Source organism: Hyperolius riggenbachi, chromosome 2 (genome assembly GCF_040937935.1).
Source record: "Hyperolius riggenbachi isolate aHypRig1 chromosome 2, aHypRig1.pri, whole genome shotgun sequence".
In the NCBI taxonomy this organism is placed as follows: domain Eukaryota; kingdom Metazoa; phylum Chordata; class Amphibia; order Anura; family Hyperoliidae; genus Hyperolius; species Hyperolius riggenbachi.
This window is the reverse complement of record NC_090647.1, coordinates 457,251,522-457,270,101: the sequence shown is the minus strand read 5'-3', so window position 1 is coordinate 457,270,101 and position 18,580 is coordinate 457,251,522. Positions and strand designations below refer to the sequence as shown.

Genomic DNA, 18,580 nt, shown 5'->3' with positions numbered 1-18,580 from the left:
CCTCTGTATCTATACTCTTGTAGAGTGGACCCGATCGGGCTTGGCTATTCCTGCCGGAGCCCGAGGGGAAGCTGCTGCTGCGCCTGCACGCCGCTGTGGCTGGGATGTTTTTGTTTCCGTGTGTCCAGGGGTCCTAGCGGTGGTAGCAATCTTTGAGGGACGATGTGGGAAGCCACTTTAGGATACAGCTTCCCCCTCCCGAGATGAGTACCCCCTAGAGGAGGTTTTTCTCCTCACAGGCTTACTTTAAGCGGTTAATCCGCATTAACAGGAAACATGTCTTAATTACAAAAACATGCTTTTACGGTGACATTTTTTTCACGGCCAAATATTAAGCTCTAAATTAGGGATGATCACTGAGATGCACATATTTCAAAATTCATGCAGGATTTTGTAAATTTGGGGATAATCTATAAACTTTGCCAATCTCAACTGCTAAGTTAATTGCCACTGTTACCCCAATAAGAGGGAGTGATATCTCTACCAATCCGCAAAAATGAAAAAGGAGATTTCCACTCAGAGTTTAAGAAATTTTAAAATCCACCTTTTATTACAAAAACACACCTATAACATATATAGTCCCACCAATTAAAGTTGCCTGCTAGTTGGAGTGCTCCCATACAGCCAGCCACGCAATGCAAACTCACTCACAACCTGCTCAATTACCTGTACATATCCAGTCTCTTCAGAGGAGAGGAGAGATAAGTAGCTGTCTATGGCGGCAGATGAGGCGCAAGGAATAAGTCCTGCTGTGCGGAAATGCTATGTCAGAGAGGTCTCTCAAATTGTCCCACCAGGATTAGCAGGTTTAGGGATGCCGCGGCTCTCGACCGCTCTGTCTCCCAAATCTCACTGCCAATACCTGTCTTCGGTGTGCACCAACCTTGTAGTCAGGAGTCAGCATGCAGCTCTACCGTTGCGGCCACTAGTACGCTGGCACGCTGGGGAGCAAACGCACACAGCCACATGACATTACGCTACTGCTTGAATTAGCCAGTTGCCAGCAGGCCTCCGGGACAAGACCCCGTCTATCTACGCGTTACGTCTGCCTCCGTGCGGACTTTGTCAGGGTGTACGATTATGAAATTTGCATGCAAATTGATGCACCTTAAAATGGACAAAGTCCCACCCAGGTTTAAATTGATTGGTCCATTTTTAGGTTACATATATTTACATACAATTTGCTTAATCCTGCATGAACGTGGAAATATTTGCATCTCATTGATAATCCCAATCCTAAACCCGGCAGAAGATCATTTCCAGGCACATCTGCAGTGATTTATCTTTGCAGTCATCAGCTCATTATGGAATCACTAAATTGCCATTTTGCCTTGGGTAGTTGTTTTATGACCTTTCCCTGTAGCCGAATGTTTTGACAGCCACCTCTGAATCTTATACAGAACAAATCCTTTAAGCTGTATTCACTATAGCAATGGGTCAGTACATAAAGTTTCTGTGCCTCCCCCCGGCTGTTCTGCAGGTCTGAGCTTCTTCAACTGTATGAGCACTGCCTTCTCACTGACATCGAGTTCTGTGACCAGCACAACATAGATCAGCTGTTATGGAAAAATATCTTCTATCAAGTCATCGAAAAGTTTCGGCAGATTTTAAAGGAGACATCATCTGAAAATGAAGACTTTCGGAGGAAGCTACTGCAAGTTTTGGATGAGGTATTTTTCTTGGATATGGTTGTCAAACCATTGCCGTTAGAGTAGTTAAACCAGTTAGTATCTTCAAACGAAATATTTCATATATATATATAATATAACGAACCTCTCCATTGAATAACATGTCTCTCACAGACTTGCATGTCTCCTGTGAGCACATATAAGCTTTTCAGATTGAAGTGTGTCACTCATCCATAACCTCCAGCTCCAATGTTGCTGGCATTCTTAAAGTGAACCTCCGGACTAAAAATCTACTCAGCAGAACTGAGAAGGCTTGGTGTTTCTTTAACAGTTTCACAGCATCAGAACTTTGTTTTTCCTACCAAAGCATCATTTTTAGCTGCATTTTTAGCTAAGCTCCACCCCATCAAAGAAAAAAAGCCCAGGCTTTTTTCCCTGATGCTGTGCAGAGCATGATGGGATTTCCTATGTTGTTGTTCACGTTGCCTGGCAACTGGGAGAGGTGCTCAGAACAGTTGGAACGGTGTCTCCTGCTCCCTGTCACCACCTTTCAACCAAAAAGATGGCTGCCATCATGAAATCAAACATTTGCCTGTTCTTTTAAAACAGTGTGGGTAAGAGATTATATTACCTATCTACTTTAACATAACTAATGTAACTTAATGACAGTGTGTTTGTTTAGGCTGGAGTTCCTCTTTAAAGAGAACCTATGTCCAGCTGTTTATACAGTAAATGGGTACAGTGGATGGCTTAGACCAGAGTATCGCTGTATAAACAGTTGAATGTGGGTTCACTTTAACCTCCCTGGCGATATGATTATTTCTGGATTTTAGGGTCTAAAAGCAGTGCAATTTCTTAGCCTACATCCTGACCCTAAAATCTGGAAATAATCATCCTGCACAGAGATCTGCAGCAGCCCAGCATTTACTCACCTTCCTGGGAGTGCTGCAATTATCTCTCCATCCTTCGGGTGGCACTGTAACCCTGTAGTGAGATTGCCATCTCTCGTCATGACGACAAACTGCAATTTCACCCGAGGGATGCAGAACCTCAGAGGACAGGGAGGAGAATGGCTACCGACATCTGGATCCCGGGCGAGGTAACTTGAAACGCACGCAGCATAGAGTTTCTGGCAGCTACCACGAGTCAGACTCGGGGTTACTGCAATGAGCTGTCGTTTTTCGCGCCGAACCTTACTGCCAGGGAGGTTAAATAGTCCAGTCCTTTTAAACTCTTGAGACTAATGTTGCTCGGCAGGGATTGGGGCATGATGCTTTGAGCGGCATTTTGTGCATGATGCTTTACAGACACGCTAGGACCACTTTCTGGCACTATGGAGGGCATTGGACAGCCGATGTGCGACACACTAAGTAATGGGTGGAATGCAGGAGAAAATGATTGCATTGGGTAGCGTCCAGAGGAGATGATCCGGTATGCCAGACCACTCACTGACGTGTCAGGGCCACCGTATACACACACTAGATTCACTAAGTAGAGGCGGTCTTCAGCAGCTACCTTGGCCAAGTTTAGTCTAGTCTGTGTACGGACCTTCTGTCTGGCTATAGAACTGCTAATGGTTGAGAGAGAAATGCACAGTTTTCTGTCCTCTGCATTGTCATAATGTTTTGATCAAATTGACCCTAAAGTGCTGATATCCAGTTTAAAGTCTGATCACCTTACAGCATAGAACAGAGTATAATCTGATTGTAATTACACAGATTTTCCATCAAGTTTCTGTTTCTGACAAGTGCTGGTTAGCACCCTGTAGTATATCAACAGTTCACTTTTCTTGGACAGGAAGCGGTTTAGATCCCCCCCCCCCCCTATACCCCCAATGAGATAATGTGGGAGGAGCTGTGAGGGAGCAGCAGGCAACCTTACCCTATTAGCCAGTATTTGTGTGACAGCGCTCCTCTTCAGATCTACAAAGTGAAACACAAAATAAAATTGCACATAGTGCATTACTGCAATTTCAAATGACAGAGTTCACACGGCCCCAAACGTGCATATGTGATATCAGTGTGCTCCACTCGTGATAAACAATAACCCCTCCACACCAGCAGCTCACCAGATGGACACCACCTCACAATCCAGGTGGGTCTAGCGCTTAGCCTTAGAGCGGCAAACTTCAAAATCACAGCCTCCACACTGTCTTTGTTCACAATTGGATCAATCCACTTTTAATACACAGTTCCACTTGTAAAAGATAAATAAAAACATACATAGCGTAACACAGTTTTGCTAGTCAGAAAGGCCTGTGCAGTTTCAGCGCACTCACGTAACTTTGAAGACAAAAGGCATCTCGGGCATCACAGCCCAACAGTATCTATCCCCTGCTCGCGGTGCCGGCGTCCCGATCCTCCGCTCCCCGTGGCTACTGTTTCCTCAACGTGCGCGTCTCTCTCCTGCTGCCCAGTGACGTCAGCGCTCCTGGTCACGCCCTATGCGTTTCGTCGAATGGACTCATCAGGGGCTGACGTCACAGGGGCGCCGACGTCTCTTATACTATGGGCTCCTCCCCGTACGGGTGCCGTGATCGACGCTTTTCTTCTGCGTTGCCATACGCCGTAATCGACACTTTTCTCTCCGCGTTGCCATACACCTATGTCATCAGCTGTTATCTGCACCGCAACCTTACTGGCGCCTGGTGATGACCCAGTGGTTATTCTATGGTCCACCTACTGCCATCTTGTGGCTAGACCGCTAACTACCCTTTAATCTTCTAATACCTTTGCCATAACTTATATTTCTATATTGTAGAGTTACCATCAACCTGATTTTTTTCTTTATTATGCAATCAGTGGGGAATCTTTTTACTCCGTGGGACATCCAATTTATGGTTCTAATAATTGCCATCCTTCTCATTATAAGGTATATTTAATTTTAATACTCTTGGGCTGCGATCCCATATCAGAGACTTTGCCTCATGATGGGTATTAAATATTGGCCATTTTTCATACAACCACAGTTTTCAGTGCAGTAATCTTCACCAACCTCTGTTTACAAGCTGGGGGTCCTAGTGACCTACCACTCACAGAGGGAGAATTCTGTGTCCTCATCCCATTTACTCTGTGCCCTTTTATTCCTCAATACCCTCTCCCCTTAGCTTAAGCTATGTGTAATGAATTTTTTCCAGTTAATAGTGTTTCAAAGAGCCACAGGATTCTCAGTGATCATTATTCATATATCATTTGTGATAAAACAGTTTAAATCAAACTCCACATTGAGTCCTCCCGGGGATAGTGATCCCATATTAAATATCCATCTACCCTCCGCCACACATAGTGTGTCCAATCACTTTAAAGTACATCATAATAGAGACCCAGCAGGACTTAGATTTATGGGGGTAGAATCACATGTAAAGAGGTGGAGAGGGTCAAGTGTAGTACGGGACATCTCCCAGGCGGAGGGTAGATGGATATTTAATATCACTATCCCCGGGAGGACTCAATGTGGAGTTTGATTTAAACTGTTTTATCACAAATGATATATGAATAATGATCACTGAGAATCCTGTGGCTCTTTGAAACACTATTAACTGGAAAAAATTCATTACACATAGCTTAAGCAAAGGGGAGAGGGTATTGAGGAATAAAAGGGCACAGAGTAAATGGGATGAGGACACACAGAATTCTCCCTCTGTGAGTGGTAGGTCACTAGGACCCCCAGCTTGTAAAAAGAGGTTGGTGAAGATTACTGCACTGAAAACTGTGGTTGTATGAAAAATGGCCAATATTTAATACCCATCATGAGGCAAAGTCTCTGATATGGGATCGCAGCCCAAGAGTATTAAAATTAAATATACCTTATAATGAGAAGGATGGCAATTATTAGAACCATAAATTGGATGTCCCACGAAGTAAAAAGATTCCCCACTGATTGCATAATAAAGAGAAAATCAGGTTGATGGTAACTCTACAATATAGAAATATAAGTTATGGCAAAGGTATTAGAAGATTAAAGGGTAGTTAGCGGTCTAGCCACAAGATGGCAGTAGGTGGACCATAGAATAACCACTGGGTCATCACCAGGCGCCAGTAAGGTTGCGGTCCAGATAACAGCTGATGGACGTAGGCGTATGGCAATGCGGAAGAAAAGCGTCGATCACGGCACCCGTACGGGGAGGAGCCCATAGTATAAGAGACGTCGGCGCCCCTGTGAAGTCAGCCCCTGATGAGTCCATTGGACGAGACGCGTAGGGCGTGACCAGAAGCGCTGACGTCACTGGGCAGCAGGAGAGAGATGCGCACGTTGAGGAAACAGTAGCCACGGGGAGCGGAGGATCGGGACGCCGGCACCGCGAGCAGGGGATAGATACTGTTGGGCTGTGATGCCCGAGATGCCTTTTGTCTTCAAACTTACGTGAGTGCGCTGAAACTGCGCAGGCCTTTCTGACTAGCAAAACTGTGTTACGCTATGTATGTTTTTATTTATCTTTTACAAGTGGAACTGTGTATTAAAAGTGGATTGATCCAATTGTGAACAAAGACAGTGTGGAGGCTGTGATTTTGAAGTTTGCCGCTCTAAGGCTAAGCGCTAGACCCACCTGGATTGTGAGGTGGTGTCCATCTGGTGAGCTGCTGGTGTGGAGGGGTTATTGTTTATCACGAGTGGAGCACACTGATATCACATATGCACGTTTGGGGCCGTGTGTACTCTGTCATTTGAAATTGCAGTAATGCACTATGTGCGATTTTTTATTTTGTGTTTCACTTTGTAGATCTGAAGAGGAGCGCTGTCACACAAATACTGACTGATAAATAAGGCTCTGTGATAAGCGAACACTCGGTTGAAAGACTTTTATGGTTTTTGTTTATTTTAATTTATTGATCTTAACAATTTATTAACAATTTACATACAAGATTGTGGGACATCTATTTAATTCTGGCAGGCGCAGTTTGTGTTTGAAGAACCTTACCCTATTGGCACAGATCTGACCCAGCTCACCTCCTACCTATACAAGTTAGAGGTTAACTCCGTGGGCTCGATTTACAAAGGCGTGCTAACATACTTAGCATGCCTAACAGCTTTGGACGTGCAAGCTAGGGTGCTAAGTAATTTGTATGTCTAAAGCTCTCACTGAACGCGCTTAAAGTTTAGTGCTGCGCCGATAACGTTGCAGTGGTGCGCACGAAATGTTGCACCGTCCGCTTGGATGGTGCGGCGTTTCACGCGCATCGGTGCAACATTATCGCTAAAGTGGTCGCGCGCATATTAGTGCGTAAAGAGGACGTTTTTGCGTCCTGAGTGCCTCTTCACTAGGGTGCTAACACTTAGCACCCTTTAGTGAATTGAGGCCTATATGGGCATCACTATAGCAGAAACTCATAATTAACAATCTGTGAGCTGCAGTGCTGGCTGCAAAGAGATTTCAGCAACATAGGGAGGAGCTGGGTGGTGAGGACTATTCTGTAACAGCTAGCTACCCTACTCCCAGCTCTTGGCTCTCTTGAGTCATTACTGCGTCACACGTTTGTGCACTGTCAAACATGCCTTCGGGGATTACCGTGTCAGTACACGGTAATCCCCTTCTGGCTTGCAGCCAGACAGGAAGTGACACTGCTTGCGCTCACTACCTGTTTTGAAAATACAGAAGGGCACGGAAGTGTACTGCAAAAAATATGCTTCCACGCATGCGTGCTGCAACGCCACTGTGTAAATTTTTTTTTTTTAACACCCTGTGTCGCTGTAGACTTGCATGATTTCTGATCCGCCGCAGAACCGCGCTGTAACGTAGATCTGTCCTTGCATAGGGGATGCTGTGAAACCGTTACTTCCGTCGTACCGTGCGGCATTGACATGAACGGCCTTATAGACTTTCATTGGGCTGTAGTAAAAATGCTGCGCAGGCCCGGGATGAAAGCACTCTCAAGACAAACATTGTCAACACTTGTACTGTATGAGCTAATATTTTCAAATTGAGGTGATTGGCCTATATTATTACCAAATATATAATGCCTTATTTGCACCTATGGCCAAGTTCCTTCATGCTCTATGGAAAACTCAGTTTTATCATTTCCACAGGGGACAGCGTTTTTCGATAGTTTACTTCAGAAGCTACAAGCAACATACCAGTTTAAATTGGAGGACTACATGGACGGAATGGCAATCCGCAGCAAGCCCCTTCGCAAAACAGTATGCAGTTTGTCTCATTGGTATTTGAGTGTTTGGTTTGGATGAGCAGCTCACAGCTATGCCTTTTTTTTTTTTTCCTGCTCAGGTGAAGTTTGCTTTGATCAGTGCACAGCGGTCCATGATTTGCCAGGGTGACATTGCCCGCTACAGGGAGCAGGCTGCAGACACCTGTAACTATGGGAAGGCTCGCAGGTAATCACCGCACCCTATTTGGGTTTTTCTTTCAGTAATAAATTTAGGTCTTTTTAATAAATGTTCTGTAACTGTCTTTGCAGCTGGTACCTGAAAGCACAGCATATTGCTCCAAAAAACGGGCGGCCTTATAACCAGCTGGCACTCCTAGCTATTTACACGGTATGTTAACCTTCCCAGCGTTCAATTTCCCCAGTATTTCTGTGCAAACAGTGATAAAATTTATTTTAAAAACTTTTTTTTTCCTGTAACTTGCCAAAATGTGTCAAGCAAGGGTCTAGTATACAGTGCAGGAGAGTATTGATGTGTATGCATGTTTATACTGTTCACAGCATGTTTTTTTGAACGGACATTTCTGTCCATACCGCTAGGGAGGTTAAAGCAACAGTCACAAAGTAGAGGTGTGTGTGTGTGTGTGTGTGTGTGTGTGTGTGTGTGTGTGTGTGTGTGTGTGTGTGTGTGTGTGTGTGTGTGTGTGTGTGTGTGTGTGTGTGTGTGTGTGGTTTGGAGGTAGAGTGTTATGGTGTATGTACATTTAGAATATCTTTAAAGGACCATGATCACAAAAAAAATTGTAACATTTAAAATACATGAGAACACTTAAATAAGTACATTTCTCCCAAAGTGAAATGAGCTATGAACAAAAAATTGTAGAAAGAGGCTGGCACTAGATGTGTTTAGGAGGTAGACTGGCCACCACACTGGATTGTGTACCTGCCATAACGTGCTCTTTTAAACAAGTCTTGCACATATAGTAGAAAAAAGTTTTGAGGCACTGTAAATTGCAAAAAAGGTACCTTTTTAATCAAGAGTTCAGACATCTGGTATGCAGTGGGGGTGTTGGAGGCTTGACAGCCGTTTCGCTTAATAAGCTTCCTCAGAGGCCAAAAAAGTGTACACTTTTTTTGGCCTTTGAGGAAGCTTATTGTTAAGCGGCTATGCGGTGATTTAACTACTTCTGTCGCAGCACATTAAGTATGAAAGTCTGCATAGACGTTCGATAGCTTAGTGGCCTGTTGCGGTAAAATTGCTTATTATAGTAGCCGTAGTGTGAAAAGGCCCTTATTTTTATTTCTTAGGTTTTGTAATAAAGATTATTGGATTTATTCCTTCTTCCTTAGGAATGCAGTTGTATATATTAAATGTTTCAGATATTTGGTGCACAGGGATTAATTATTAAATAGTGCAGTCCCACTATTTATCTGTTACCCTAGTCATGTGACCGTAATAAAATTCAGTGTAGGAGCAGTGGCGTAACTAGATATAATGGGGCCCTTAGATGTAGGCACTCTAAAGCAATGCCACCTGCCCCCGACCCTATAGATATGAGTTACTTGGGTAATTTACATTCTCATGCAATTAACACTGCGCATAGCTCACAGGTACTGAGACAAAGGACTCTCACAGGGTGGAGAAACTCAAGGAAGTTAATGGTGAATCCATTAAGTACTCACAGGACCCCCTCTGCTCCAGGGCCCCATAGCAGCTGCTATGGCTATTCCTACGCCCCTGTGTAGAAGACATTTTTGGGTAGAGTTGGACTGTTTCTTTTAAACACAATTACAGTACTTATATAAATAAAATTAAAATGTAAGGAATGCTTACTGAAATTGCAAGACATGGAAAATAAGCCATTTGGCAAAAAATGTAGGATAAAGTCAAATTTTCAGATGTGGTTTTCATCAATTTTTTTCTTTTAATTGATCAAAGAGATCTAAAAGAAAATAATGATCACAAACTGTTGTAAAAGCAAGACACAATACATCACTTAAGCAGCTTGTTGTCACAGCTCCAGGCCGTATATGTATGAAGTTATATGTGTGACTCACACTCATTACATAATTACACAACTTATTACATAATTACATTACTCACTACCTAAATGAGCCATCCTGTGTAGTTTGGGGTACCATAAGTCTGATGAAGATAATTTCATACTTAATTGTTAATTCATGGAGGCAATAGGTGAGGTTATGTAGTATTATTATTTATTATTATTATTTAATATTTATATAGCACTAACCTCTTCCGCAATGCTGTACAGAGTTCATAGACTTGTCACTTAACTCTCCATTAGGGGGGCTTAGTCATATGTGCGTATGTAGAATTAAAAAAAATCCACCATGTTTGGTTAGTGCTATGTTTGTGCCGCAAAACAATAGATTTGTGCTACTTTCATTTTGTAGATAATAGCAGGTATTTTCTCCATATCAATAACATGACCCAGCCCCTGTACAACAACCGATGGACATGAAACTGGTATGGCTGGGTAGTGCTGTGCATGTGCTCATTTGTGCTGCAAAATCATCATTGTATCTTTTATAGTTTTTGAGATATTCAAGTTTTTATAAAGGTCAAAAGTTCACTCAGCCTTTGATGTTGTAGGTGGGCTGAGGAAACTTTTGACCTTTATAAAATGTTGAATATCTCAAAAACTATAAAAGGTCGAATGATGATTTTCGCAGCACAAATATGCACAGCACTACCCATCCATACCAGTTTCATGTCTGTAGGTTGTTGTCCAGGGGCTGGGTGATGTTATTGTTTTGGAAATAATAAGTGCTATTATCTTCAAAACGAAAGCCGCACAAATCTTAATTTTTGCAGTACACATGGGCACAAACGTATCACTAACCAAGCATGATGGCATTTTTATTTGTGCTGATTGTAGGGGGGCCAGCTTCACACAGCTATTAAGTTACTTGGGTAATATCGATAGCTGTGAGAATTTGCTGTGTCTAGTTTTTGACTTGGTTGCAATTTAAAATACATTTTTGTCTTAAAATACCATTTCACAAACTAATATATTTTATAGCCTAACCTATAGGTGTTGATCTACTCTGACATTTTTTAAAGTCTCTCTGAGCACCTCTCCTCTTGAGAATCTTGAGAACGTTTATTTTTTTTTATGGTGCTGTTGTAATGTGGGAAGATGCTCTGAATAGTTTAGCACTGCTTGTGATTGGATCCGAATAGTTTAATAAGTCATTGAGTGAAGTTTAACTGTTTGCCTGTGCTGCAGAGAAGGAAACTGGATGCTGTTTATTACTACATGCGCAGCCTGGCTGCCAGCAACCCTATCCTGACTGCCAAGGAAAGTCTTATGAGCTTGTTTGAGGAAACCAAGCGTAAGGTAAGATGCTCCCTTTATTGGTGTCTAGATACTATATTGAGAAGGTGAATGACCTGTAACCTTGGCTTATGGATATTTATAAGATTGAACTGCGATATGTGAAATGCTGTGTATAGAGCTTCTCTCTTTCTTTCTTTCTGCTGAATTGCTTTGAGAACATGATTTTTAGCCAGAAATGTCACTAAGCCCTTATAAAAGACAGATTGTTGCAGGGCTTACCAGGCCTAGTGTAATATGTCAGGAATGAGATACTTTAGAGAAAAGAATGAGAGACGATTTGCATATTCTGGAGTGATGCATTATGGGAAACCACAGTTGCTCACTTAAAGCTGAATTATTGCCAGTACCTTTTTTGTTTTAAGAAGTCAAAATTTATATTCAAAATGAATGAAACCATATAGATTGTGAATGGTGCAAATGCAAAAGTAGCCCCTAAGGGTCAGCTCATACTTACTTTAAGAACAACAAATATTTGTAAAGCGCTTTTCTCCTGTAGGACTAAAAGCGCATGAGCATAATGTGTTTTGGGGTGTATTTTTATACATACCCATGCTGGGTGGGAGAAATCTCTGTAAATGACAATTTTTTTTTTTTTTTTTTACATACAATTTGTCTATTTACAGAGATATTTCTCCCACTTAGCATGGGTATGTGTAAAAATACACCCCAAAACACATTATACTACTTCTCCTGAGTACGGCGATACCACGTGTGGCACTTTTTTGCACCCTAACTGCGCTAAGGGGCCCAAAGTCCAATGAGTACCTTTAGGATTTCACAGGTCATATTGCGACATTTGGTTTCAAGACTACTCCTCACGGTTTAGGGCCCCTAAAATGCCAGGGCAGTATAGGAACCCCACAAATGACCCCATTTTAGAAAGAAGACACCCCAAGGTATTCTGTTAGGAGTATGGTGAGTTCATAGAAGATTTTATTTTTTGTCACAAGTTAGTGGAAAATGACACTTTGTGAAAAAACACAATTAAAATCAATTTCCGCTAACTTGTTACAAAAAAAAAAAAATCTTCTATGAACTCACCATACTCCTAATGGAATACCTTGGGGTGTCTTCTTTCTAAAATGGGGTCATTTGTGGGGTTCCTATACTGCCCTGGCATTTTAGGGGCCCTAAACCGTGAGGAGTAGTCTTGAAACCAAATGTCGCAAAATGACCTGTGAAATCCTAAAGGTACTCATTGGACTTTGGGCCCCTTAGAGCAGTTAGGGTGCAAAAAAGTGCCACACGTGGTATCGCCGTACTCAGGAGAAGTAGTATAATGTGTTTTGGGGTGTATTTTTACACATACCCATGCTAAGTGGGAGAAATATCTCTGTAAATAGACAATTGTATGTAAAAAAAAAAATCAAAAAATTGTCATTTACAGAGATTTCTCCCACCCAGCATGGGTATGTGTAAAAATACACCCCAAAACACATTATACTACTTCTCCTGAGTACGGCAATACCACATGTGTGGCACTTTTTTGCAGCATAACTGCGCTAAGGGGCCCAAAGTCCAATGAGCATCTTTAGGCTTTACAGGGGTGCTTACAATTAGGCACCCCCCAAAATGCCAGGACAGTGAACACACCCCACAAATGACCCCATTTTGGAAAGTAGACACTTCAAGGTATTCAGAGAGGAGCATAGTGAGTCCGTGGCAGATTTCATTTTTTTTTTTTTTTGTCGCAAGTTAGAAGAAATGGAAACTTTTTTTTTTTTTTGTCACAAAGTGTCATTTTCCGCTAACTTGTGACAAAAAATAAAATCTTCTATGAACTCACCATGCCTCTCAGTGAATACTTTGGGATGTCTTCTTTCCAAAATGGGGTCATTTGGGGGGTATTTATACTATCCTGGAATTTTAGCCCCTCATGAAACATGACAGGGGGTTCAGAATAGTCAGAGATGCTTGAAAATAGGAAAATGTACTTTTGGCACCATAATTTGTAAACGCTATACCTTTTACCCAATCCAATAAATATACACTGAATGTTTTTTTTTTTTTTTATCGAAGACATGTAGCAGAATAACTTTCGTGCTAAAATGTATAGGAAATTTTACTTTTTGAAAAATGTCAGCACAGAAAGTTAGTCATTTTTTTGACAAAATTCATGTCTTTTTTGATGAATATAATAAAAACTAAAACTCGCAGCAGCAATCAAATAGCACTAAAAGAAAGCTGTATTAGTGACAAGAAAAGGAGGTAAAATTCATTTAGGTGGTAGGTTGTATGACCGAGCAATAAACCGTGAAAGCTGCAGTGGTCTGAATGGAAAAAAAGGCTCTGGTCCTTTAGGGGCGAAAAGACTGTGGTCCTCAAGTGGTTAAAGTGCCTCAAAAATGCAGGAAGCGGATTCTATGTTAAAAATAGGACCCACTTTCACTTGTTAAAAACATGGATCTATATACAATCTGTGTGCCACGGAAAGTAGAGTCCAGACTTGGTACTTTTTCCTGGACTGGACAGGAAAATGTGCCCAATGAAAGCCTATAAGAACGGACACTGTCCATTCTCACTAGGCTAATCACTGCATCGCGTCGCTCATTTTGCTCGCATCCAACCCACCGCCGTGGTGTCATACCCACGTGTCCCACAACACATCGTTGCCGCTTGGTCCCTTCTGAACAGCCCGGTGCCCAGGGATTCTCCATTGAGCTACAGCAGACCAATTGGGATCCTCAGCAACAGGGAGAATTCTCATTGGTTCATATTGAATCAATAAAAACTCTCGGTTGCTAGGGAGACTTGGCCTGTTGTAGTCTATGGAGAGCCAAGCTTCTGCAGGCGTCTGGGCTGCTTAAAGGACTGAGCGGTGGCGGTCAGACAGGTGAGCAGTGATGCGTACGGGCTGACTTGAGCGGCGCTACGGATGCGGAACGGTTGGGTATTTTGCACAAGGTGGATGCAGAATGGACAGTGTTCCATTTCTGTTCTGCATACGGACCAATGTGAACCGAGCCTTAGCATTTAGATTCAGTAATGTCTTTGCTAATGATTTAGATTGTACTTGCTTAACCAGTCCATGTTCCTAACAGTTTTGGCATTTCAGCTGTGTTGCTATTGATACAACAATAACTTTTTTTTTTAAAGTACTGTATGTAGGCCATCTCAGTGATAATATTGGGGGAGATGTATATTTTTCATGTTTCACCCTTACCAATTTTTATATAACAAATGCCACTGCTATTAACCATTTCTGCCGCCCGGACGTGAATCTCACTTCCGGCTGGCTGTTTTGCTGCGGTGGTGCGCTCCCACGCACGGTCGCGGGCGTGCCCCCATGCCGTCCCCCGGTAGCCCTGGGATCAGTGAACGGGAACATGGTTCCCGATCACCGATCCGCGTCCCCAGCAGAAAAACTGAAGCGCTCTTACTAGAGGCTTCAGTCTTTCTGCATGTAAAAATTTCCGCATCCCCCTTGTGCTTCTGCTTAGCGAGAAGCACAAGGAGAAAAAAATAAACTCAAGGTGGCCATCTTGTGGCCAAATAGTAAAACTACATCCAGGGGTGAGCCTGGGGTGCCTGGCACCTGGGTGCAAGATTTTCTCTGGTGCCTATGGGAGTGGTTAAATCGTGCCCAACCACATAACCACACCCATGTCCTGCTTAATCACACCCACACCTTCCACCTCTTTACGCATGCATGTGGCCGGCCGATCACAAAATGCAATCTTATTGGCAGAAGTCGATTTCCCCACAAATGCAATCTTATTGGCAACAGATTTCTCCACAAATGCAATGAGAATTGGCAGCAAATTTACCCACAAATGCAATCTTAATGGAAGCAGATTTCCCCACAAATGCAATCTTATTGGCAGAAGTAGATTTCCCCATAAATGCAATCTTATTGGCAGCAGGTTTTCCCCACAAATGCAATCTTACTGGCAGGCAGCACAGCAATTCACTCACCTGAGTCTCTGGGTCTGGGTGGAGGAGGAGGATATAGGCAGTGACTCTGCCTCTGGAGGAGGATATCGGCGGCACAGCACTCACATACTGCTGGGCCTGGCTCAGTCAGCCTGTCTGTCCTCCTCCTCCGTCTGTCTCCTCTGGCAGCACCAGGCTGTGTGACCATGGCGGCGGGCGGGCGGCACTAGGAGGAGCGGGCTGCAGGCACTCACTGTGCCAGGGTTGCCAACCTAATTTCTAATTTTTGAAGGACAAAAGGCTCAAAAAAGCAGGACACCTCAAATTTTGGACGGACAGGGGGTGGAGTTATGGGCGGAGTCAGAAGCACACTTTTAAGTACAGATGTGGGTGGGATTAAGCACTGGGCATTATTATTTTTTTAGTATTTATATAGCCCTTGCATCTTCTGCAGCATTTTACAGACTACATAGTCATGTCACTGACTGTCCTCAGAGGAGATCACACTCTAATCCTACCACAGTCATAGTGCAATGACTGCAAGCCATAAAGAGGAAACCAACCTAGCCGCCTGGATTCTGTATCGGGACAAACAGTGGATCAGTGAAGAGCAGCAGGACGACAGCGAGGGACCAACAAACCTATGGGGGCTGGAAGAAGCCCCAGGTAAGTGAAAAAAAACACGATTTATATTCACCTCTGGTATCTTAAAAAAAAGTGATATACTCACTTATGTAGAGGGATGGCTTTGGATCCTATAGAACCTACCATGTCCTCTCTTGGTGGAACTGTTCCAGCACTGTACCTCATTCAAATTTGCCACCTCTGGAAGCTCTCCTGTCCCTGAGTACTTCCAAAGACAAACGGCTTTGTACTGCACATGCGTAAGTGTGCATTCTCACATTACGGAACTGCCTGTCTTCTGAAGCACTTGTGGACAGGGGGCTTCTGAAGGTGGCAAATTTGAATTAGGTACAGTGCTGGAACAACTCCACTGAGAGAGGACAGGGACAGTTCTATAGTAGAGCATGCCCTCTCTATATAAAAGTATGACTGTGGTCTCCCCTCCTGCAGTGCAGTCTTTCCTCCCTACGTCCTCCAGGACGGCCCTCCTGAGATTGTGTAGTCTCCCCTCCCAAATCGGAAACACCTGACAAGAATTAGAATAATAATTAGTATAAATCCCACCCCTCCACAATCTCCCTCAGTTTTTTGTATGTTTCCTACACTCACCACGGAAGCACCTACGGAGTCCTGGTGGTAGGGGAGCCTGATGGCACCTACCTTGTCTAAAGATGGCCAGGCAAGAAAGATTGAAAGGATGTCGTTGGAGAGCGGTACGAGTCAGCGCTGGGCGCGACCCGTCTGGTGGGTTTTGAGGCAGCCAGACCTTTTCTCCACTTGGGGGTGGGGGAGGTTGTAGGATTTCTCCCATCCCACTGCTCTCCTGGACGGCATGGCGGCTGGGTGACGCCGTCTCCACTTCCGCATTGAAGTTTCCGGAAGTTGGAGGCGGAAGTGACGCGGAGGCACGCCGCATGGCGCAGACGCGTTACAGCTCTATCTCCGCACAGCACACTCCGCAGCCGCAAGCAGGGACGCCAGATCACCCAGCACGCCAGCAAGTTTGCACTGAGTGCAACAACACTCTGCAGGGGCCATGCAGCAGCCAACAGAGCCCTCTCCAGAGACGAAGCAGACGCCTCCGGCTGGCACTGAGGAGTCAGGTCAGCAGCCGGTAAGGTTCCTTGCATTCCTGTTTTATTATGCTACAGTGTGCTGTCTGTTACTAGCTAAAACATTCCCTGGATTTGTTTATGTTTTGTTACAGAAGCCAGTCAAGAGCTCAGGAAAATCTAATAAGTGTACTAAATGTGGGGGCAGGCTACCTGAGGGAACTTCTAAATCTTTATGTGCTGATTGTTACAATAAATCAAAGTCTCATTCTCCGAGACCCGAGAGCACTACTGTAGCATTGTTAGATTTAATGAAATCAATGAAACAGGAATTAGCTACTACATGTTCTGCATTTAGAGCAGCTTTACCTCCTTGTCCAGTCCAGATGGTCCCTCTTCCACAGGTTCCGGCAGCCTTACCAGCATCATCTACTGCCCAGCCTGTTGTAATAACTTCCCTATTACAGGTTCCGCAGACTGGTTCTGTCCCTATCGATCAGAGTGTATCCTTGCCTGTACTCCCTAGTACTCAGAAGGTGGATACGGAGGTTCCCCAGAACGTTGGTATTGAGAATCCCTCACCGTTTTCGGACGTTCTGAGGCATCAGATGAGGGAGAGCTGGCTGAGTCTGACGCTTCAGGTAATACATCAGAGGCTACAGTTCCTAGGTATTTGTTCAATGCTGAGGACACGTCTGAGCTGCTGAAAGCAGTTTATGATTCGGATCAAATTGAGCAACCTAGGCCATCCTCTACTCCACAAGATGATATTTATAGGGGACTAGAGGATCGCGGAGATCGGGTTTTTCCTGTCCATAGAGCTGTCAGGAGTATTATTTCCGCTCAGTGGAAGGATCCGGAGGGAAGGCTTTTTATCCCTAGATCCTTTAAACGGCGTTTTCCCTTTAATATGGAGGAACATGAATCATTGTTCAAGTGTCCTCGATTAGATGCTCCTCTTTCTCAGTGCTCCAAGGATACTGATTTATCCTTTGAAGATATGGGGACCTTGAAGGACCCGATGGTCAGGAAGGCAGAGGCTCTGCTTAAAAGAGCGTGGGATTCAACGTCCTTCTCTTTTAAACCGGCCATTTCCTCGGTTTGTGTAGCCCAGAACTTGGATAAGTGGGTTCGTGGGCTCCAGGAACGTCTGGAGGAGGGCACTCCACATGCTAGAATTCTAGAGAGCCTTCCGGTTATCATCAAATCTATTGCCTTCCTGGCGGACGCAGCAACTGAATCCCTCAGAGCTGCCGCCAAGACAGCGGCCTTAATTAACTCGGCACGAAGGGCCGTTTGGTTAAATACGTGGCAGGGAGATGTTACCTCCAAGCAGAAGCTATGTGGAATGGCGTTTCAGGGGGATCTCTTGTTCGGACGAGATTTGGACTCGGTTTTGGAAGGATCTTCCAATAGAGCCAGGAAATTCCCGGATAAGAATAAGAGCGGGAAGCGGCCCTTTCAGAGCAGGAAGCCCTTTCTTAGGCAGGACCAGCCGAATAGAGGGCAAAGACAAAATAAGAAACGACTTTATTCTATCTCTGATCCAACTGGGTTACAAGATAGAATTTGTATCTCCTCCTTCCTCCCGGGTGATAGTCACTTCTATCCCCAGGGATCAGATCAAGGCAGAGGCCCTTATGGACTCGGTTTCCTCTCTTCTGCAGAAGAACGTGATTCGACCGGTTCCAACTCAGGAACAGGGGAAGGGGTTCTATTCGCGGGTATTTTTAATCCAGAAGAAGTCAGGGAAGTTTCAAATGATATTGAATTTGAAACCCTTGAATCCCTACATTGTAGTGAGAGGTTCAGAATGGAGAGCATTGCCTCAGTTCGCAACCTCATATCTCCAGGGGATTTTCTGGCATCAGTGGATCTGGAGGATGCTTACCTCCACGTCCCGATACACCCGCTATTTCAGAAATATCTGAGATTTGCAGTCC

General features: G+C 44.0%; 1 protein-coding gene across 1 annotated transcript in view; it reads left to right on the top strand.

Moving 5' to 3' along the window:
* SMG6 (SMG6 nonsense mediated mRNA decay factor) overlaps positions 1–18,580 on the top strand; it is a 444,365-nt gene that overhangs the window by 24,004 nt on the left and 401,781 nt on the right. Inside the window, exons 3-7 of the mRNA XM_068270085.1 lie at positions 1,481–1,670; positions 7,653–7,763; positions 7,849–7,955; positions 8,039–8,117; positions 10,978–11,088. Coding sequence (XP_068126186.1) covers positions 1,481–1,670; positions 7,653–7,763; positions 7,849–7,955; positions 8,039–8,117; positions 10,978–11,088 — 598 coding nt within the window. The remainder of the gene's footprint in view (positions 1–1,480; positions 1,671–7,652; positions 7,764–7,848; positions 7,956–8,038; positions 8,118–10,977; positions 11,089–18,580) is intronic.